Here is a 24,266-nt window from a genome sequence, read left to right as displayed (position 1 = left end):
TTGTGACTGCAAGCCAGATGTTTTTCAGGTCCTGTCAGTGTTTGTTTGTTTTTTTTTCCTTCATCGATCTATCACAGTTGGAGAAAAGTCTTAAAATTGTTCCACAACTATTATAATTCTGTCAATTTCTTCTTTTGCTTGGTATTTCTTATTGGTATGTTTTTGGGATATAATGATCCATATTTACCTAAGAATCACTGTGCAATATGTCCTTTAATAGTGTAAATTAACCCTCCCTGTCTTTGTAAATGTTCTTGTCTTTAATTTACTTTACCTAATTTCAAAATTTTTGATTTCTCTTTTGAGTTATCTTTATTTGTCTAATATACCTTTGCACTTATTTTTTTACACATTTTGCATTCTTTTGTCTTGTTTGTGCTCCTTGTGATCTAGCATACATTCATTAGGGTCCTTTTTTCCTGTCTATTTTGACTCAATCTATGGGTCTTTGTATTTTAATGTGGAAATTTCATTTATATGCATCTATGGATTCACAACTGACATTTAGTATCTTTTGTTATCTTTATTCATACTTTCTTTTTTAAATGATTTATTTCTGATGTTTTGACATTTGTGCTATGGTCAGTTCACCTTTATCCTCTTATGTGTTTTGAAGGTATATAGTCTATTTGTAATTACCCTGTTGGTTAACTTTATGTTTTTAAAGAACTCTCTCTCAGAAAACCCAGATCACTTTAATGGCACAGTATACACAGAAACTCCAACTGCTTTTATGGATCCTATAAAAACTGGTAATATTATTCTAGGGTGGAACCAACTAGCCAGCAGCTCATAGGTGCCTTGAATGGATCTCAGTTGTGTCATGTACCGTTGATTCCCTCAGCCCTTCTGGAGGCCAGATATTCGGATAGTGTATAGCAAGGTATCTCAACCTCAAGACCCATTCAAATGTGAATAAAATGTAGTAAATGTCCACTGCAACTCACTCTACACAAATACATAAACACATATGAAACAAGATTCCACAAAATAAAACTCTCCTTATTATGTGATGCACTCTTTTCTGTTTTATACAATTTAATATTTTAATGCCAGCAATGACACAGTGAATTGATTTCCAAACCGATTACTGCAGGAATTCACTCTCTCGACTACATGTTGGAACCATCTAAAGGGCTCTCTCAAAAAACAGTGATGAGGGCGCCTGGGTGGCTCAGTGGGTTAAGCTGCTGCCTTCGGCTCAGGTCGTGATCTCAGGGTCCTGGGATCGAGTCCCGCATCTGGCTCTCTGCTCAGCAGGGAGCCTGCTTCCTCCTCTCTCTCTCTCTGCCTGCCTCTCTGCCTACTTGTGATCTCTCTGTCAAATAAATAAATTTAAAAAAAAAAAAAAAAAACAGTGATGACTGAGTTCCCTAGCCAGAGAGTCTACATACACTAATGTAGGCAGCAGCACACTACAGACTGTGAGCCAAATCCAGCCCACCACCAGGTTTCGTACAGCCTTCAAGTTAACAATGGTTTTTACTTTTTAAGTGTTTTAAAAAATCAAAGGAAGAATGATATTTTGTGACATGTGAATATTATATAAAATTAAAATGTTAGTGTCCAGTTCTACCATTTATCACCCGAGTATTTTAGGGAAGTTAGGCAATGTTTCTGATCTTTGTTTTTCTCTATAGTTAATGATTAATAGATAGTAATATGCACTCAGGTAACTGTTTTGAAGATGGCAAGAGAGGATATCCAGACTGTAATGAATAGGCAATGTGTTAAATATGAATATTATTATCTCAGTCAACAAACAATTTGTTCCTTAGAGGATATCCTTAGAGGATATCTGTTCCACTACTGATAAATTCAGTGACCTACTCAGATCCTGCTAAGAGTGAAATTCTGACCTCCTTTCTCACTGAGATAGCAGAGATAAATATCCTTTGCTTTCTTTCTATCTGGGCTGAAGAAAATACAGTGTCTGAGATTATAGGCTGATTTTTCCTTCTGTTCCTGCTGTCTCAACAATGATTTGGGACCATGAGAATGGCCAGTAGCTGGGCAGTTCAGAGCCAAGCAGTCACGTTCAAGGTTCCTTGAAGGAAGTTGCTGTCACTCTAGTCGACAATGAGGACTCAATGAGGAGCTGTTATTCTATCAAGTGAAGGAAGGTAGAAGTGTGACCACTTGGCTGCATGGGAGTCACCAGAGCAGGCCTCTGTAGATGAGTGGAAACTGGGTTACTGCATTGGACACCATGCCCATGAAATGTACCGGTTAACAAACTGCCCCTTTATTTTTTTATTTTTTTATTTTTTTTTTAAGATTTTGTTTATTTATTTGACAGGCAGAGATCATAAGTAGGCAGAGAGGCAGGCAGAGAGAGGGGGGGAAGCAGGCTCCCCGCTGAGCAGAGAGCCTGATGTGGGGCTCGATCCTAGAACCCTGAGATCATGACCCAAACCAAAGGCAGAGGCTTAAACCCACTGTGCCCCTCAGGTGTCCTTGTCCCTTTCTTTAAGAGCTCTTGAGCAGAGAGTTCAAACCAAACACTGAGGGCTATTCAAAACATCAGGCTCAAATGTCATCACAATGACCACCTTATTCTTTAGGAAGCTCAGTTTTTCTAAGTTGTAATTGACTATTCTAGCCTACTAAAAAAAAAAACAAAACCCTTCCAAAAAAAGAAAATGAGTGACCACAGACAGGATGGACATCTGACTTGACCCAGATTGAGTTTGTCAATCCTGTGGTTCAAGAGCAAAACTGAATATTTCCTTTAAAATATTGTTTCGCAACAATAGTGTCCTCCAAATATATATATATATATATATATATACACATACATATATATGTATATATGTATATACACATACATATATATGTATATATGTATATACATGTGTATATACACATGTGTGTATACATCTTCCTCAGCATCTTCTTATATATATATACATATATATATGTATACATATATGTATATATACATAAATATTTGGGAACAGGCAAGATCCTCATTTATACATTCACTCTGTATAAAACAAGAGGGCTGGCCAAAGAGACACTGAGTTGGAAGTCAGGAGATGTGAGTTTTTGTCCCTATCTGACCACAAATTAGCTGTGGGAAACTTCCACAGATAAGTCTGTCAATCAGTTTTCATGGTCTTCACAATGCCAAAAACAAAACAAAACAACAAAACAACAACAGCAAAAAACTGTAGTGCTTAGAAAATTTAGTTTTCTGACTTGGAAACTACTTCAGGCATTTCATGTGTAGGGTGTGTCCTTGTAAGAGTTTGCTTTTGCAAGATAAGACTTCTATCACCTGCAAGTCAGGAGGGAACCAAACCCAAGGCAGCAGCTGCAAGAGCCGGTGTTATCACACTGAGTCAGGAGCTCAACTATTGGGAGTATGGCCATTAAGCAAGACCATAGGGCATTTGTCCAACATGGCACTTTATTGTTTTTCTTTCTTATAACATTTCATGTTAGAAATGTTAACTGTTTGGGAAAGCCGTGTGATATGGTGGGAAGAGCATGGAGGAGGGTGTTAGGAAACTGGACCTCTAGTCTCCATTCTATCTCTAATGTGTCCTGGGCCCACATGTCACCCCACCCTTTTGTTGCACTGGGAACAGAGATGGGGGCTTTCCCATGCTCCCTGACTCAACACAGGGACATCTCAGACTGGTAGAGTTTTAGTGAGCAACCGTGAGATCGGAGCAGTGAGGAGAAGAGACAAAAGAGGTTAATGTTCTGGAACAATTCAAATAGTATATAAGTAAGAGATGATACAATCATGAAAATTAGAAATCTTCACCATTCTGGATGGCATATATGGATTCATTCATGACACCCTTCCCGAACCTAAAATTAGGTGATTCAATTCCAGTCACTGTAACGTACTTTTTAAGAAGTACTGTAGCAGGGTGCCTGGGTGATTGGTTAAGCCTCTGCCTTCAGCTCAGGTCATGGTCTCATTAAGCCTCTGCCTTCAGCTCAGGTCATGGTCTCATGGTCCTGGGATCGGGCCCCACATCGGGCTCTCTGCTCAGAGAGGAGCCTGCTTCCCCTTCTCTCTCTGCCTGCTTCTCTGCCTACTTGTGATCTCTCTCTGTCAAAATAAATGAATAAAATTAATAAAAAAAATAAAAATAAAATCCCCTTATTCACAGAAATTTTGCAGCTTTGGGTAACTATATATGTCCACAGCTATTCTTTAGCTGATTAGGGCCCAAGGACTGTGGGAGAGTCACACAAAATTGAGGGCTATTGCTGCCGAATGTAAACATCAAAACATTCTTGACAGTTGTTAGGGGTACGCGTAGTATTGTGGGATTTTAGTTTCCTTACTTTGAATATTGAAAGTAGTTTAAGCACCTGAGAATGTACAAGAGGATACTTCTTTTGTTTCTCCTAGGTGACATTTTTCAACCCAGGGATAGTGTATTTAATTTGAAGTGATTGATAAAATGTTTCAAATTGCCCCATGTGAATCTTAAAAATAACCAGCAAGTTCTTTAAAATTTAACTACGTGCTAAAAATAGAAAAACTTATGTGAGTGAGCAAAATTATTAATCCTTCGAGCTAACATTTTTTGGTAGACCATGTGTTTCTGTAAAAGATTCTGAGCCCTCCTCGTTCTGCTAACAAGCACACAGGTTAATGACTATTGAAATACAGATTTTTTTTTTCTAAAAATGGAAGGAAAACTACAACAAAGATCATTTTATAGATCCGTTCCGGATACTTGATTGTTGAGAAAATGAAGTTTAAAAAACATTTTTTATCAAGTTGCTCTTAGGGCATTTATTTGCTATATTTATTTTCTTACTGTGTTGGTGACTTTAGGTGAGTATAATAAGAAATTGCATCAAAGCAACTAATTCTGGAGAACTAAGGCAGGTATTTCTAAGAAGAGAAGTGGAAAATTTTGGCCTCAAATAAATTTGGCCACCAATAAGTTTTTGTAAGTGTGCAAGTAGAACGCAACATTTGCAGTTGGGACTTGAATCAAGTATACGCAATTTTTGGAAATTACCTCAAGGACTTTGTTTCTCTAAACAATGAGTTGCCTTCAGTGTTAGATATTCCTGAGTTCTGGCTAGAGTTTAGGGCCTTGGGCTTCAGCCTTTACTTCTTTCGAAAAAAATTTCCACTAAATGCTCCTTTTCTCTGAGAAATAGCTTTTGGAGAAGAAAGACACCTATTTGCCAGAGGCTGAAAATGATTTTGATAAAGTTCAAATTTTATTTTAATAAGGTCTGTACTCCATAAGCATCTTCTCATTTCGATAACAGCAACAACAAAAAGTTATATATACTTTGCTTATACATTTATAATTATTTTTTTCCCCTTCTCTGACTTTGTTTAAAATTCAAAGCACTGGGGCACCTGGGTGGCTCAGTGGCTTAAAGCCTCTGCCTTTGGCTCAGGTCATGATCTCAGGGTCCTGGGATCGAGCCCTGCATTGGGCTCTCTGCTCAGCAGGGAGCCAGCTTCCCCCCCTCTCTCTGTCTGCCTTTCTACCTACTTGTGATCTCTCTCTGTCAAATAAATAAATAAAATCTTTAAAAAACACACACACACACAAAGCACTAAGGTACGGGTTTTAAGAGGTGTTCGATCCTATTCTTGGGTCTTTTTTTTCTCCACAACACACTGTCATTTTCTACTTGTTATGCCCTCAGATTATACGTCTTCTCTGCCAAAAAGCAAGGCCAAGTAGTGATAAGGACCCTCAGTGGAAAGGAGTGCCAGGTTACAAAGGGACTGCTTATCTTGGCCGCCCCTGAACACAGGGTTCTCATTCTTGGGCATGCTCTTTTCCCCCACATCCTTCAACCTACTATTGACAGTGATGTCCCGCAAATGAAAATTTGCTTCAAACCCTTTATTGTCCTTCCACTGTTTTAAGGATAACGTCCGAATTCCCTACCAGGGCCCGTGGCACACAGGGCTCTGCTAAGCTCTTCAGCAGTTTCCTTCACTCCCTCTCTGTATTGCTTCTCTTCCCATTTGTGCGACAGCCACTTAGATATTTGCAGATCCCTCAGCAATGTCTCAAATTCCTGGGCATGGCTGGCACTGCTGACTCAGTACCTAAATGTCCACACAGTCGAAATCCTAGAGTTCTTGCAAGATGAGTTCCAAGAACACCTCCCCGAGGTCTTTCGACCTCGTCCTCCTCCCCATAGAATGGACCACAGCCTCTTTGGGGCCATCACTTCACTTCCAGAGAAAACACATTATAAGACTTAGATCAAATCGTTGTGTCTCTTTACTAAGCTGCAATTTCCTTGCTGGGAAGACCATGATTTATCGATTTACTGATTTATTGATTCATTTATTTCTTGTGTTCTTTGTACATAGCGCAAAGTAAGCGTGCTAAAACACCTTCATGAACTAATGAGTAAATGAATGAATACCCAAGGTTCCCAGTAACCGAGGGGTCCTTGGAAGATTTCACTAAGCTTTTACCACACCATGCCAAGCACTGGGGACTTGATAGAGTTTGTGGTACAAGGAGTGGAGATAAGAAAGGACCTTCAAAGAGAAATGGTATTGAACTGAGTCCCAAGAAGCAGACAGCTAGGTGAGATGGGGGATGGGAGGATGGGAGAGGATACCTCAGACAAAGGGAAGAGGAGGCACAAAGTTGCGGGTATGGGAAATAGTATGGTGCATTTGAGGAACCAAGAGGTGTCTGGCATGGCTGGAGCCTAGAGAAAGAAGATTGAGGGACAAGCCATAAGATGGGGAGACAAGTGGGGGGCTGGAACAGGTGGGGTCTTATAGGTGTTCAGAAAAGAGGAGGGGCCACCTGCCCATAGATTGAGCATTGCCCTAACTGACTCCTGCAAATCCCCACTCAGGTAGACCATGATGTCCTGTGGAAGAGTTAGGAAACCTGGAGGAGGGCGTATTTGTGTTCACAGACAAAACTCCTCCATGGCTTTGGTTAAATTTTTAACATTTTCAGTCTTTTAACACTTAAAAACTTTGGTATGGATTGTTTTATTTTTCAGTTTTAGATTTTTTTTTCTGTTTTAAAAGTGTGGGGGCACCTGGGTGGCTCAGTGGGTTAAGCCTCTGCCTTCAGCTCAGGTCATGATCCCAGGGTCCTGGGATCAAGCCCTGCATCGGGCTCTCTGCTCGGCGGGAGGCCTGCTTCCTCCTCTCTCTCTGCCTACTTGTGATCTCTCTCTCTCTTTCTGTCAAATAGATAAATAAAACCTTAAAAAATAAGTATGTGCATGTTATTGAAATGTTGAAAATACTTTGTTGCTCGTCTGTGAATGCATTTTTTCAGATATGCTTGTACTCATTCTGTAGGTGCCTCGTTGCCATATGGCTTATTTAATTCATTGTTATTTTATTTTAGATGCAACCTAGAAACTCACTTGGTTGTTCCTCTATAAGAAATTGGCTAAAAATTTATAACTATTAGTATTTCACTAAATACATATTATGTACAAAACACTGTTCTAAGGCTGAGGGGATTCAAAATGAGCTAGCCCTGGGAACTAGCAGCCCTGGAAACAAGTTTTATGTCTCAAAAGAATCCATTTCATGTTCTAAAGTGATTACAAATAATTAATTATAAATAATTAATTAAATAATAAATAATTAAATAATTATACTGAACGGAAAGGTGTAAAGGAGATGTAATAATCAAGATATTAAATAATTTTTGTTCATTAGGTATCCTTCTTTATATTTTTACATACTTTCATTGATTCTTAATAAAAAAAATTTTTTCCATAATTTTGATTTCAATATTTGTTGAAGCTTAAAATTCCTGTCATCAGATTATTGTTAAAAATGTTTTTTCTTATATTATCTTTTAAAATCATCACACCTGAGTGTTGAAGATGAACCTAGAGATATCTGTAATTTATCATACTATTTAGTTCATTTTGTAGCAATTGTTTAATACATGTAATGAATCAGGTGGTAGAACCAAGTTGAGCAACAAGATGAAAATTGAATTTATAAGAGAAGAGAAAACATTGCAGATAGTTTGGGGACAATGATTCCTGCCTGCACAGGATTCACTGGTAGCTGGTAGAAAGAGGCAGGTCTTGGTACTCAGTCCTTGAGGAGACTGACCAGAAATGTCAACGATATTTTTGAGTTCTTTTCTCCAGGAAATGTTGAGCATTTAGCTGAGGTGACAGTATCTCTGGACAATGTCTCTGGACAGGTGCTTGACCACCTCCTCGTTGTTGTACCTGAGCACAATTTCCTGTCACTAGAATGTCTCAAAGGAATAAGCAGAGATACATGCCCAGAGTTTAGTATGCTGATGGTTATCTAACAATGCATAAAAATAACATAAATGCTCAAAGTCAGAGACTGATGACAAAACTATGGTACACTCATACAGTGGAATACTATACAGCCATTAAAAATCTTGTCATAGAAGAATATTAAAAAACATAGGGTACATGATTGTAGTATATATATTTTAAACACTATGTACATATTTATACATACTTAAACAAAATGATCCTATATTTAGATGCATAGCTAAAAGTTCAGATGACTATATACCATAATGTTTGTTTATTTATTTATTTTTATTGTTTTATGTTTGTCACCATACAGTAGGTCATTAGTGTTTGACATAGGGTTCCATGATTTATTGTTTATGCATAACACCCAGTGCTCCATGCAATCCATGCTCTCCTTAATACCCAGCACCAGGCTAACCCACCCCACCACCCCTTCCCCTTATAAAACCCTCAGCTTGTTTCCTGGAGTCCATAGTCTCTCATGGTTCATCTCCCCCTCCAATTTCTCCCCCTTCATTTTTCCCTTTATTTGAGAGAGAGAGATAACGAGAGAGAGAGCATGAGCAGAGGGGAGGGGAGAGGGAGAGGAAGAAGCAGACTCCCTGCTGAGCAGGGAGCCCAACACTGGGGTTATGACCTGAGCTGAAGGAAGACCCTTAAACAACTGAGCCACCCAGGTCCACTGGATTACTTTTGTAATAAAAAAAAAAATCCCATTTAATTTATAAGTCTTATAATTCATAAATTTTATACTTATAAAATTTAAAAATATAATTGTTTTGTTACAAAAATAAATTTATAATATATTTAAAGGGATTTTCAAAGGATGTATGAGAATACACATCTTATATACATGTTTGTGTGTTTATATGTTTTTATTCTAAGGAGTAACCATGGCCTAGAATTCATTGCATCACTTGGTTATCTGGATCCCCAGCCAGTAATCTTGGACTGGAGCCAGTATTTCCTACAGTTCAATTATAATTCTGAAATGCTACTTTTGAAGGAGAAAAAAAAAGCATGGGTGGGGAACCTTGGAATTGACTCACTCTCTATCCAACAAGAAGAAAATTGAATTTAATCATGTCTTGGTTTTAATTTTTACCAGGGAAGTAGAATTGTACCAAGGAGGTGGAGAAAGGGAGGCATGTGACAGAACTTTGGTCTTATGTCATCGTCATGAGTCTCTCCCTTTCTTTTTTTTTTTATTAAATTTTTAAAATATTTTTTATAAACATATAATGTATTTTTATCCCCAGGGGTACAGGTCTGTGAGTCGCCAGGTTTACACACTTCACAGTCCTCCCCATAGTCTCCCTTTCTTTAACATTGACAATTTCGTGAAGTTATGGAACATGACATGCAAAAGCAGCTTCCAGTCTCTCTTCCCTTTATAAGAATGGCAGCAGTAATAACCAACATGTATGTCACATTCTTTATGTGCCAAGTACTCTACTAACATGTGTATGTAAATGTACATATGTGGAAGAAACTACTTTAGTCCTTACAAGGACATTTTGAGGCAGATTTTAGTGCTTTACACAGGAAATTAAGATACACTTTCTTCATCTGTAAGCCCCTGCTATGTAGAAATTCTGGAGCTGCCACTGAGAGGGACATGGGATAAATTTGCCTTGTATGATATGCTCTAGAGTCCACTCAGTCACCTCATTGCTGATCTTCTTCTCAACTTCTGTTTTCTACAGCCTCTACTCCCCCAGTGAAGCCATCACCTAGCCCTCCTAGTATAAGACAAGCCTCTTCAGATTTTACACACCAACCACCCCCAGACAGGAGAAAAAGTATGTTCATTTTTAAATTTTTTTGTAATTCAAGTATAGTTAATGTACACTATGGTATTAGTTTCAGGTATACAATATAATTATCACAAGAAATGTACTCTAGGGGCACCTGGGTGGCTCAGTGGGTTAAAGCCTCTGCCTTCGGCTCAGGTCATGCATGATCCCAGAGTCTTGGGATCGAGCCCCACATCCACATCTCTGCTCAGCAGGGAGCCTGCTTCCTCCTTTCTCTCTGCCTGCCTCTCTGCCTGCTTGTGATCTCTGTCTGTCAGATAAATAAACAAAATCTTAAAAAAAAAATATATATATATATACTCTTAACCCCCTTCACCTATTTCACTACTGGTGGAAATGCAAGCTGGTGCCACCACTGTGAAAAAAGCAGTATGGAGTTTCCTCCAAAAATTAAAAAATAGAAATACCATATGACCCAGTAATTCCACTACTGAATATTTACCAGGAGAGGGTGAAAACACTAATTTGAAAATATATATGCATCCTTATGTTTACTGAAGCATTATTTACAGTAGCCAAGATAAGGAAACAGCCCAAGTGTCCATCCATAGATGGAGGGATAAGGAAGATGTGGTCTGTATGTACAATGGAATGTTACTCAGCCCTAAAAAAAGAATGAAATCTTGCCATTTGCAACAATGTGGATGTATCTACAGGGTATAGTGCTAGGTGAAATAAGTCAGTCAGAGAAAAACAACTATCATATGATTTCACTCATACATGAAATTTAGGAAACAAGGAAAAAAAGAGAGAAACAAGAAAAACCAGGTTTGTTTATATTTTAAAATAGTTACCTTTGGAGTTAATTGTTATGATGCAACTCTATTTAATTGGACCTGTCACTGTGGCAAAACTGTGACCAACACTGAGAAACAACCCTAAGTAGACACCGTCTCTACTCCAGAGGAATTCTCACCTCTGGAATATCTCACAGAAATAATACTGTGGGCTAAAGAAATTAAAACAATCTAGCAGAGTTCATAAATGCTGACTGTGATCATGAAATGGCGGGCCAGATGGAAGGGATCTCATTGTGCAGTGGTGAGGATGGCCTGGAGTCAAACCATGCAGGGGTCAGCTATCCTACCCGCTGACCCTGAGTGAAGTTCCCCAAGAGGTTTCTGTCCCCTTCATTTTTGGGTCCATAATTCTCATCTTACAGTATTTCTCTAGAGATCAAATAAGAAGATGTATGCAAAATTGCCTCACCCCAAGCCTATCGTAATATCGTAATACGTAATACCGTAATGACCTAGTAAATGAGAACTCTAAGTCATGCTGGGTACTGAGAGAAGGGCCATTAGGTCAAATTCACTGCCTCTGGCTATTTTTATCAGAAAAAGAGGATAACATCACCAAAGCCAGTTGAAAGTGGAAAGGGAAAGTGTCTCTTGTAGGTGGGTTTAGGCAGGCTACTCCAGATTTTCTTTTTTCCTAAAGATTTTATTTATTTATTTGACAGACAGAGACCACAAGTAGGCAGAGAGGCGGCTGGGGGGGGGGTGGTGCCAGGGGAAGCAGGCTCCCTGCTGAGCAGAGAGCCCGATGTGGGGCTCGATTCTGGGGCCCTGAGACCATGACGCAAGCCAAAGGCAGAGGCACAACCCACTGAGCCACCCAGGTGCCCCAGGCTACTCCAGATTTTTTAAAAAGGCTTAGAAAATACCTTGAGAAGCTGCAGGATCATTAGTTAATAGAAACACGGAGAAAATGCTCTGGGATAAGCGGAAGCAGCAGATTTTAAAAACAGAGACCTGCGAAGGAAAATTAGGCTGAGGGCTAGGAACTAATTATTGGGCTTCTGTGTTCAATGAAACAAACAATCTAATTTTCAAAGTCACTTCAATGTGAAGCCAATTGATGGTGTCCAACTGGAAGGCATTAAAATGTCAAACATAGACAGGCAGCGCTACATGCCCTGAATCCTAGAAATAAAGGCTAGCATTGGGGGGCCATTGTAAGTGTTTTCATGCATTACCTAATTTCACCCAAAGAGATAGGTATTATAATCTACATTTGCCTAAGAAATTACCAAAGCACAGAGCAATTAAGGAACTTGTCCAAGGCCACATAACTAGTGAGAGAGATTCCTGTGACTGAAACCCCACCTGTTTCGCTCCTGAGCTTGCATACTAACCATAATTCCCACCTGCTATGAAGAAAGAGAGCACAACCCCCAATTAATCTTTAAACATAACCTCTAAAGAATGACCCAATATAACCAAGTCCCTGACGACATGATAACATATGGTGCGATATGTTATTTGTAATAACTAAATTCAAGAAAACGGTAAGGCTGTGGTAGTCTTAGTACTTCGACACATAAAATGGTGTTGGTGACTGCAAAGAAAGTAATGTCATCGGGTTAATACTAGTAGTACCTTAAGCTGCATTGAGGCAGCAATGCTAGAAACTTCTGCAGATAGGGAATCCAGTCCAACTGTTGACAAAAGCTCAGATGAGACACAATAAGGATTTGGATTCAGATGGTGGCTGTGGCCTAAAACTGGAAAATTGATACCTGACATGATCTCTCTTGGGTTTGGGCTGAAACTCATGTGGGGTGATGGCTCATTGGGTCTTCTTTCTTCTCCCCATTTTTTCATATATTTTTAAATGCACTGCTTTTTGTAGACATCAATAAGTGGTTCTTTCAGTACTTTCTCATACCCTTTCCTTCATTTAAGAAGATAGTTTGCTAATGTCTGATCCATGAATACCTGTTGGGTAGTTGAAAGTAGATAGTGGAATTACTGATGTTAAAACTGACCCATCACCTCAGAAGGTTTACTAGTTAACTGTTTAAAATTGAACAGTAGCTCCCCAAACACAGTTAATAAAAAGAAACCCACTAAACAATAATTCTAATATGGAACTTTAAAGATAGACTCTATGTATTCTGATTTTGAAATTTTGTGTTTTTAGAAGCAAAGGAACAAATTGTCCACCCTTTCTCTGAACCAGGTATGTTAATACTCAACATAAAATAACAATAATTGCATCTTATATGACACATTGCTAGTTCCAAATGCCGAAGAAAATAAGAAATGCCAATTTTTAACTTTTTAATTTATTTAAAGATTTTATTTGCTTGAGAAAGACAGAGTGTGGGGAGGTGCAGAAGGGAAGGGACAGGAAGAATGAAAGGATCCCAAGCAGACTCCATGTTAACCATGGAGCCCAATGTGGGGTTCCATCTGACCATTCTGAGATCATGACCTGAACTGGAACCAAGAGTCAGAGGCCTAACTGACTGAGCCACCCAGGCACCCCAAGAAGCATCAATTTTTTTTTTAAGATTTTTAAAATTTATTTGACAGAGAGACATGGTGAGAAAGGGAATATAAGCAGGGGGAGTGGGAGAGGGAGAAGCAGGCTTCCCGCTGAGCAGGCAGCCCCATATGGGGCTCAATTCCAGGACCCTGGGATCACGACCCGAGCTGAAGGCTGATGCTTAACGACTGAGGCTCCCCTGGGCCCCCCAAAAAGCATCAGTTTTTAAAACAGAAGAAGGCATATTATTAACTTTCATGATATAAAATTGTAAAGGCAAGCAAAACACGCTCTTTTTAAAATTAAAATATGCATTTCTTATTTTCCTAAATATTTTGGAACTAGCAGTACATAATTTAAACTTTTTTAGCTTTCTAACCAAGCATGGGTACTTGAGAAAAGTCTCATAGGAGCTTATAAAACCATTGAACATCCTTGTTCCCTACTTGTAAAGAAAGCAAGGAGCTTAAAATCATCTGATTACTTGGCACATCTCAGGAATAAATATAAATAAATAAATATATTTTTTTAAGATTTTATTTATTTATTTGACAGAGAGAAATCACAAGTAGACTGAGAGGCAGGCAGAGAGAGAGAGGGAAGCAGGCTCCCTGCTGAGCAGAGAGCCCGATGCGGAACTCGATCCCAGGACCCTGAGATCATGACCTGAGCCGAAGGCAGCGGCTTAACCCACTGAGCCACCCAGGCGCCCATAAATAAATAAATAAATAAAATTAATTTTCAAATAAATAAATATCTCAATCCTGATTCATTCGGGGCCCTATGCCACCACTTTGGGGCTATCCTCCCAGCCCTCTCTGACTGGAGGACTGTCATCCCCACTTCTTAGGTGCTGCTGTGGATCTGGCATTAGTTGATTTATGTGCTCATTTATTATTCGGCCTTTCTAAGCCTCCCTTCACACTTGGCCTGCATCCATTCTTCATATGAGAAAAACGGATTGTAGAACTGAATCACCAGCTCATGAGTTAAAGCTACACGGACAGGAAGGCTGGGCAACACCTGTGGCAAAAAAAAACCCTACATTTACTTTTTAAAAAATAAATAATAAATCTTTCAGTTATAAATGAGCCAAATAAATATGCCCTTTTACTTGTATGTCTAGCCTTCAGTTCTATTTACTTCATTTGAAAGTAGAAGTACTCATGAATAGGCAAGACTATCTATAACTTAAATTTCATTTAAGTTTCAATTTCATTGAAACTTAATGAAACTGTTTCATTAAATTGAAACTGTTTCATTCTCAACATGTAAAAGATTTGAGAAATATTTTTAGTATATATAGTAATATACTATATATACATATAGTATATTACTATACTAATTAGTATACATATTTTATATACTAGGGTATATTATATTGAGTTTATTTCCTCCAAAACTGCTGATTCAATGATCTCCCCAATACCCTTTGTACATCAAGACATTATTTTCTCTCATAACTTTGAAACTATGAGTTTGTGGTTTCTTCCATATTGCCGCAGAATGTCCACATGGCTTTTCTCCATAATTATGCCTGTGAGGTCCTGTCCAGAACAATAGGAGTGAGTTGAACTCTGGAGACTTGTCATCATTAGATGTGTGACCTTGGACAAAGATGTTAGTACTCAAAGTTCCAGTCTCCCACATGGTTACTGTGAAAAACCTAATTTTTAAAAATATATAACATACATGAAAGTATAATAATGTATTTTCCATAAAATGGTAAAGTGATATTACCCTGATTTTACCTGTTTCATTTTTAAGTTGATATGTGGTAGTTTATCTCATACTTTTATAATTTTCTGTTCTCTTTTTCTCCCTCAGTGATAATAGGGATTATTTATGCAGTGATGCTTGGTATCATTACAGTTATCCTTGCAATTGCCTTCTGTATTAGCCAACTGACAAAGGTGAGAATCCAGTTTTTAATTTTGCTGTAAGTGCTGGTGTGAGCAACTCTATTCCTTTGAGTTCAGATAAACTCAAAGAGAAACTAAACTGCATAAAACTCCATCTTTTTCAGCCATACACGTAAAAGTCATGGCTATTCTAGTGGATTTTTTTTTGCATATTCCCTATAAAGGAACCCAAAATATAAAACTCTCCCCCAGTTTCTAGTGAAAAATTTTCCAAAGTTTTTGCCTCACTTGATTTAGAATACTTTGATGGATATTCATAAAATAGGCAAATTTCCAATTATATATGTACTTTAACTTGTGTTTGCAAAATATTTAAAATAACATGATATATTTACATATGTTTAAAACTTTTGCTCTTTTTCAGTCTCATATTTCCTGGTACATATTCATCAAACCCCACCGACATGTTTTCCAACATGGGTGATTTTTTTCATCACTAAAGCTAATTTTAAATCTATGTGACACAGCATTTCAAAGCACATAACCTTTACTCTAACTTGCTACCTAACATGTTTAAAACAAAATTTTGTGTGTGTGTGTTTCTGATGCCATAATTAGAACTGTAATCCTAGATCGTTAGGTATCTGGTCACCAAAGAACGATACGGTTGAGTTATCGCTCATCCTCTCTTCTTGATCTCTCTTTGTGTTCTCCACACCTTAGCCACTATGTATATTCTCTTAAAAAGGCTTATTTAGAGGGGCAACAACTTTGCAATGACAGGGATATAACAACAACTTCTATTAGGTGACTTCTATAATCGTCTAAACGTATGATGGATTATCATTGCTACATGTAAATGTATCTTTTCTAAAGAATACTTCCTAGTAAAAGTCATTGAGAATGTTTGCTGTGATATGAGGGATGTAGTAAAGCTTGAATGTAAGGTAAGTCCTCTGGTCTGCTATACAAATACTGGGGGAAATCATCTCCTTGTGTTTGGGTGTATATGGCAAAATGAGTTGTCTTGTCTCTTGGCTGATGATCTAAAATCAGAAAAGTCACTAAAATACTTAGTAAAATTCAGAGAAAATATTCCATTTGTATATAGAAAAATTGGATCATAATTAGTATGCTAAGAGACCTTACCTCTTTTTAAAAACTTTCCATTTTAACTTTTCATTACAGCAGGAAAATATGAAAGTCAATGTTTGGGGGTAATAATTCATCTATGAAATATCAAATACTATTTTAAAGACAATTACAAGTTGAAATCAGTTTGCAAGTATCTATGAAATTGTGAATTTTTCCAAAAGTAACCTCTACAAAACACATTTTAATCAAGAGAAAACAAACGTTAACCAAAAACAAAAAGATTTGAACTTGAGGCATTTTTCTTTATATGGTCTTAAGTTTTGAAAATTGTGGCATTAATATTTGTCTGATTTTTATTCATAGAAACGTTCACTTCCTGTCCAACATTCGTCCCCAGAAAATGCAGACTTTGAAGTTCTATAGAAACAAGAATCTAGGTTGGTGCTGATATTCTTAATATCGTTTGCCTTTTGGGGAGGGAAATAAATTAGTTACTTCTCTCTGTGTTGGGAGGTTTATGCCCAATTCGTATTCATTTACATTCTATTTCATCAATGTTACCTCTGGAAGATGTTTTTTATGGGAACATTTGTCTTCAGCATAGTGAAATTATCCCTTAGGCACAAAGTTTCTTTTTTATTCTAAAAAAAAACCTAAAACAAATGCTATAAGTAAAAGCAAAAGTTAAGTTCTTTTGTATACTTCCTATTTTCCAAACTGCAAGGGTGTGTGTTTAGGAGACCCTACAGTGGATATAGTTTAATAGCTCCTGATCTACAGCTAGACCTGGCTTTGAATCCATACTCCAACACTTAACTAGCTGTGTAACCGTGAGCAAGCTTCTACTATGGAGATAATGATAGTTAATGTGGAGATCACTTAATATGGACATAATGATAATGTTTCATGAGGATTAAGTGAGCTACAACAAGTAAGCATTTAGAAGAGTTCTTGACCATTGTAAATGCTCATGCCTGTTAGCTGTAATAAGTGATGTAGGCTCCACACCCAAATGACCTTCTCTGCACAAATGGCCAGTTCCTCGGCCCCAGTTTTTACCTCCACCTGCAGGTGCTAAATAGATACACAACACCTGGAAAACTGCAGGTCAGTTTTGTTCACACAGAGCAGTATTAGCCTACATAGTGGTTTTTAAAAAGAATATTCATTTCCAACTTAAGAAAAATAGGAGACTTTTAGGTTAAAACAAATTAGTTCTCTCTTACAGAAAAAAAATAAAATGTAAATTCTAACAGTGTTGGAACCTCTGTACCAGCATGAGAGCAATTCCTAAGAATTGCTAAGTAGTGGTTGCTGCCTCAGCTGTTGGTTTAAATACCAAGACAATTCCATTTATTTCATTCATGATGGCCTCTTGTACATTCTTGATGATGAGTATATAGTTCCTGTTAGATGTCACCTGAAGCATAAATCCAAGTGATGTCTATCTTGGCAGATGTCCACCAAGAATGAATCTCTCTCTGTGAGGCTCAAGCAAAAAGGACCTAACCCCCCCTACAAAACTGACTAGGGTTTTTCCATAATTACAAAAACTCATGACAGGGGCACCTGGGTGGCTCAATCAGTTGAGCATCTGACTCTTGGTTTCAGCTCAGGTTATGATCTCAGGATCCTGAAAGCCAGCCCTGCCCGGACTCTGAGCTCAGCGGGAAGTCTGCTTGACATTCTCACTTTCCCCCACCCTCTGCTGTCCCCATGCTCTCTCTCTCAAATAAATAAATAAAATCTTTTAAAAAATCACGATAGGACTGAAGAACTATAAATTTTTGGATTCTAGTTTTAACCTGGGACTAAGCACCTGTCTTCAAAGGACTTGCTGGGTTTCCTAGAGTTTGGAGTGGCGAAAGAAAGTTTGAAAGATTCACTCCAGCTGCATAACCTATTAGAGCAGGACTTGCCTAATCAAATTATCTTGTGGATTGTCCTGTAAGCTTAACTATGATTATTACATAATTCCTTAGTCCCAGGAAGGTCATGCTTTGTAGAGTAAATTCCATATACAAAGTTCTCAGCAAAAAGGATTAGTAAAACCCCATCGGCTGATACTTAAAGTTTGAAGTCGGGCGCAGAACCACTTCATGCACAAGGATACTTTGTTTTAGGACTTGCAGGTAGAGCTAATATCTGTAATTTTTATCTACATAATGCATTATTTTTTTTCTTTTTTTATGAACATGTTTTATTTTTATTTTTTAAGGCTTTTAATAAAATTTTTTATTTTTTATAAACATATATTTTTATCCCCAGGGGTACAGGTGATGCATTATTTTTTTAAAAAAAATGTTCTGATGCTGTTTCTAAACGAAGTGCTTACCACCCAAAACCATGAACATTACCCAAGGCAAGACAAGGCATCTTGGGACAGAAGGACAACATGGCAAATGGCATGGGAGAAGACAGAATATGCTTCAGGGAATTATGTGCATTTCTACATTAGCAAGATGAATGCTTTGGTTCCCAGTTCATGCCTCAAATATATGGAAAAGACAGGGGAAAGTCAGATGAATCAGATTTCAGGCTTTTTTCATTTCCCCATATTGGTGCAAATGAAGTTATTAAGTGTGTCTCAGAAAATTAGTGAAATGGTTATAAAATCTGATCCCATCTCACAGGAAATATTGGGAAATACATAAGAGTTTCTAAAAATACTCTAGTCCTGTTTTTGTAGCATACTGCTGTAAAGAAACGTAGAAGTCAAAGACAATAAGAGACAGAGGGACCGTGCCCTATAAATGAGAACTGGAAATGTTAGGGGGTAAAGTATTAATTACTTTAACCCCCTGAATTTTCATGTAGTTTTGGCCTGATAGGAAGTGAGAATAGTTGGATCTGAGTTAGCTGTCCTTGGTGGCGGCTCATTTCTCACAGGAGAATGTTTGGGATACACAGTTCCTCTGATACCCCAAAGGAAGAAAACTGTGGAGAACGCTGTTTTCACAAGAGCAAAAGCTCTTCTCACCCCTTTAATGCACTCTCCAGAAGTAACACAAATTCAACTTTGTAGCCAAGAAAGGTTGAGCATCAGGTTTGATTAAAGAGACCAACCCTGCTCCCTTTCCCCATATGTTAGTATCAGAGAGGAATTTAGATGTGAGATGCTGTACAGACTTCTCCTTGCTGATGTCCAAGGAACAAAGTTATTCCCATTATAGATGAGGGAGATTGCCTTAGGTTCAGAGACCTATATGTAATTTAACTCACGCATCAGTTGCTGCCTTCCCACTATATTCAGCCCCTATACAAGTTTGGTGTTGGCATCTCATCTCTGTAGAAATTAGGAGCAGAGTAATTATGTTTGTGCCTTATCTAAGGCTTTTAGAATAGATTTTCTAAGAATCCTTTCTTTACATGTTTTTCTCTTATAGTGCTAATCTGAAAGAAAATTCCTTTCATTCAATATTTATAGTTATATTCAAGGACAACTCTGAGAATGTAGAATTCTAAAGTGTATTTTATGCATTAATTTCCTGTTTTGCTTAAATAGAACTGTGACTCATACTATTGCTTTTTCCCCCTCTCTATAATCCTCCACAGAAAAGTAATTCACGAGAATCTGATCCTTAAGCCAAATTTTGGAAGAAGTCAAAGACACAAGACTTCAGTCAAATGAAAAACGAACGTGTGAATTACATACTCCAATATATTGTATACCTTCCTACGCAGTACAACTTGAAGATGAAAATTTCATCATAAGGAGTCCAGTGACTCGATGATGGAAAATGTCTCTACTCATTAACATTACAAAATGAAGAGCAATTATTTCCTTTTATGCATGCTTTTGTGTGTTAGTGTTATTTTTATAATTAATTGATTTAGAATTCTGATGCCCAAACTCCAGTTGACTTCGTCTGTAGTTCTTTATGACTTATTCTATTTTATTACAGTTCAGTGATTGTGCTGTCAAATGAAAGGCTTGTAATGTCTGGATGATATTAAGTTCTCATCCCAGAATTCTGAGACTTGTCATTGTTTTAAATATATTAAGGGGACCTGAAATCCTAATATTTCTTTCCACTGCAAGATGGGGTAGTACACTGATGATAATGATATTTTAGTTACACTGATAAGGCTTGTGTTTGGAGATCCCTTACGTACACACGTGCATAAACACATACATTACAGATAACATAGATATAGATGTATAAAATGACATTCACATTCATCCTCTAATGCAAAAATTGACACAAAAAGGTTTTCCCACTTGAAGAGGTGAGATGTTACACATGTGTGAATGACCTATTTCAAGGAATTTGTCTGACAGTCAAGTGTGAACTCTTTTTTTGTTCCACTGGCAGAGTTATTTATATAAGAGGTCATAGAGTCCTGACCTCTTATATAATGACATTTCCTTGCAAACTTAATAATTCTCTAAATGCAGTATAATGAAACTGAGTAACTCTATAAATGCAATAAGAAGGGCAAACTTGACAAGCAGGTGAATATGCTAATAGGTTGTCCTGTATTCTCATTTGAATTCTTTAATCTATCCAGTCCTATTTTCTCTCTAGGAAAGCTTTGAAAATTAGCCTAAATAATCCAAAAGAAATTTCTAGACATTAGACGATTGCTTTGTAACCATAGAGCTATCACTCATTTATAACAAAACTTAAAAAGCAATATAAAAACAGAGAGGTACCCTCCTGTGATTGCCTACTTCCAAATGACTAAAAATCCATGTGGCTTTTTATTGTGTGATAATTAAGTAAATAATATTATGTACATATTTGGGCTCAGCAAGTTCAATTTTTTTAAATAAATTACAAAGTCTAAATTTTAACCTACTTGTTTGTTCTGAGAGGGTTCTTGTGTTAAATTGAAAATAAGGGTGGATTTCTGTTGTTACATATTTTTTAAAGTAGTTTAACCGTATTATTAGGTTAATTTAATCTACTGAATTACTCAAGCACCAAGGCAATTTGAAATGTACTTTTTCAATAAAAACAAAATGTTGAACCAAGTACAGGAGAGTTGGCTTGTCTCTAAAGTAATTTACAAGTCAAAGACAATAGACTAGAGTGGCTGTCCCTTCTCAACAAGAGCAAAAGAACTCAGAGAATAATTAAAGTATGAATTCCTTTAACCTCCTGGAACTCTTCCAGTTAATTTCTCTACACTTCTATCTGTGGACTTTTCACTTTCGCAATTAATGTTTGTAGGAGGAATTTCGTTTACGGTCTTTGTAGTTTAATAATTCAATCAGTCTAAGACTATCATGAAGAAATCTTACCTTGGAGGCTGACATGAACGGTTCATGTTGAATTTCTTAAAATTGAGACCCGAATCAGGGGTGGGAATGAACCTGATAAGAAAATTTGATCCTTCAGTCCATATGTTTGCTTGTGTAGGTGTGAGCAGAGGGTTTCCACGAGGGGAAATGAATGGAGAAAGACGAGAAATTTGTGAAGGAAGAACATGGGGAAGCCACGGAAGGACAAGGTGGAAGGGTTATTTCAGTAAACTCATATGCAGCAATAGATCAACAGCCTTCTGGTTTCTTCTCAGTATTTGTCTTATCAAAGGCAGCACATTTCTCATAGGAAATTCCTAAGAGCCAAATGTCATTCAAACAAAAAGCAATACAAAATTCTACCCAGTATCGTGCACAAGCCTGTCACAGCGTCAGTGGTTATCTATGTAATGAGTATCTCGTGTCCTCAGCTCTGTTCAGCGGGTGTATGTGCACGGGCAGCTTCCCGATAACCCGCTTGCAGTTTTTAGATGGAAACATGTAGTCTGAATCCTCACGTCATTTGTGCATCTTGTTTTGTTGTTGCTGTTATTGTTGTGAATTTTTTTATTGTGTTATGTTAGTCATAAAACAGTACACCGTTAGTTCCTGATGCAGTTTTCCATGACTCATGGTTTGCATATAACCTTTGCTGCTCCATGCAGTCCGTGCCCTCCATGAGACCCAGCACCAGGCTCACCCATCCCTCCCTACCTCCTCCTTTCTAAAACCTGCAGTCTGTTTCCCCGGAGTCCATAGTCTTCTGCTACATTTGCTATGATCTGAATTCTATCCCCTACTTAACTGTGAGTCCTTGGGTGCAGGGACTTTAATTCATTTTTGTGATTCCTGTGAGGCTTCACAAAACCTGCTCTTATTTCAGGATGCTTTTCTTAATATTTAAAATGACATTATTCCTAGTGCTACAAAGGCTTCATCTGGCATGGTATGGAAAGAGAATCGATTTCGAACCCTTGCTTGTTTATTCACGCAACTTCAATTTCCTTATCTGCAATGTGAGGGTAAGACTAACTGTCTTGCAAAAACGTCTTGACATTGGTGTGAAAATGAGGTATGGAGGGCATGCCCAGCACCCAGGAGGTGCTCAATAAATGGCAGCTCTGATTAACATCATCTGTGACGAACTCTTCCTTACTCGCTACCAGCAAGGCAGCATTGAGTTCCATAGCCAATGCACTTTAAATGCCCTGTGGAAATATTTAGCCTTTGAAGGCTGTTCCCACCTTTCTTTTTGCCATATCATTTTTTGTTGGACAAAACAGGAAAGTCAGTATTTCTTTTGTCGCTGGAATATGACAATATGCGTTTTTCACTGAGTAGACGTACGAAACGAAATCCGTTGCCTTTTAGATTTCAGTTGTCATCAGTAGCTTTAACATGTTACTTGAGAGTAAATTGAAAAGGTAAGTTTGTTTTGAAGACAATAGGTTTAGAAATATAGGTTCTCGGTGATAAAGGAAGTAATTACTAATTTTCATCATTTTTAAAATGTCCAACAAACTCACTCACTCAGTGTAGGTTTTGTAATTGGGGGGTGGGGAAAGCCTTCCCTACTTGTACATCTGACTTGCTTTCTTTCTTTTCTTAGAGAATTGGTTGGAAAGCATATGAAGATTCAGAGTGTTATGAAAAACATTTTTGCCATTTGTGCTTAACAGCTAATAATGGAACCAACCTACAATTTAAATATTGTGTAACTTCAAGTGTCAGTTACAGTGTATATAATTTACCAGATAAAAATTTCCTCAAAGTAAGAAGTCAAAAATTTTGGATATTAAACAACTATTAAACTGACAGAAGCATAGCCATTCTTTTTGGAATAACTGATTCTACTGACTTTTAATCCCAGAAAGTTTTGATCATGTTGACACATTCTCTTTGCAACTAATAAATCATTGAACACTACAACAAAAACTTATGATGTACTATATACTGGCTAACTGAACATTTAAAAAAGACACATTCTCTTCAAAAAGAGAATTCTCTTTTCTAATTCTGGGTGCTTTCTGGATTCATAAACCTTCCTAAACTGTCTCATCTCCTTAAGTGACCTTGTTGTGATTATAACAATGATTTGTTTCATTTTGCTACCTACATAAATGTGAACATTGGCAGTATATGTCTTTTTTTATATGTTTTAGATTTTAAAGTTTCAGCAGAAACAAGTTTGAATTTTTTTCCTTTTTATTACCATAGCACCATAGTACAATTACGCATTCAAGAAATATTTTGCCATTTAAATTTATTTTAAACACAGGCTTCATGGATAATGATATGTTAATATTTATTGAGCATTTACCATGTGCCAGACACTATTTTAAATGCTTAGTGTGATCTTTACAAAACCCCTGAGCTAGGTACAAGTTTATTCTTGCAAACGTAGAAAATAGTATGTTTACTCCCAACCACCACAACAAAAATAAACATGCATAAGTTAATAAGTTCAGAAAAAATGTGCAGTAATATTCAGTAGTTTCTTTTTTCTTGTTGTTAAGGGGAACTAATTTAATATGAAATGGTACCAACGTTGCAGGATCCTGTTGAATATCTCGAAGCTAGAGCTCTCTGTTAAAATTGAACACCAGCAACATCTTGGCATTGCACCATTGTCCATATCTCATGAAACACATTTGTGGGTGTGCTCGATATGTGCTGTGACTTGGCAAAAATCGTCCTTGAAAATTGAAGGATAAATGT

The 24,266-nt window shown here is 37.4% G+C and overlaps 1 protein-coding gene across 2 annotated transcripts in view; it reads left to right on the top strand.

Moving 5' to 3' along the window:
* The window catches only part of LOC131999892 (glycophorin-A-like), a 33,901-nt gene extending 12,622 nt beyond the window's left edge, over positions 1-21,279 (top strand). Inside the window, exons 3-7 of one of the 2 annotated variants that reach the window (XM_059373102.1) lie at positions 9,960-10,055; positions 12,996-13,034; positions 15,171-15,256; positions 16,664-16,737; positions 19,856-21,279. In XM_059373102.1, the coding sequence (XP_059229085.1) occupies positions 9,960-10,055; positions 12,996-13,034; positions 15,171-15,256; positions 16,664-16,723 (281 nt within the window). In that variant the 3' untranslated portion in view covers positions 16,724-16,737; positions 19,856-21,279. The remainder of the gene's footprint in view (positions 1-9,959; positions 10,056-12,995; positions 13,035-15,170; positions 15,257-16,663; positions 16,738-19,855) is intronic. The other variant, XM_059373109.1, reaches the window with a different exon arrangement.
* Positions 21,280-24,266: the final 2,987 nt, after the last annotated feature.

Source organism: Mustela nigripes, chromosome 1 (genome assembly GCF_022355385.1).
Source record: "Mustela nigripes isolate SB6536 chromosome 1, MUSNIG.SB6536, whole genome shotgun sequence".
NCBI classification, from domain to species: domain Eukaryota; kingdom Metazoa; phylum Chordata; class Mammalia; order Carnivora; family Mustelidae; genus Mustela; species Mustela nigripes.
The sequence above is the reverse complement of the archived record's forward strand: the minus strand, read 5'-3'. Positions and strand labels throughout refer to the sequence as shown.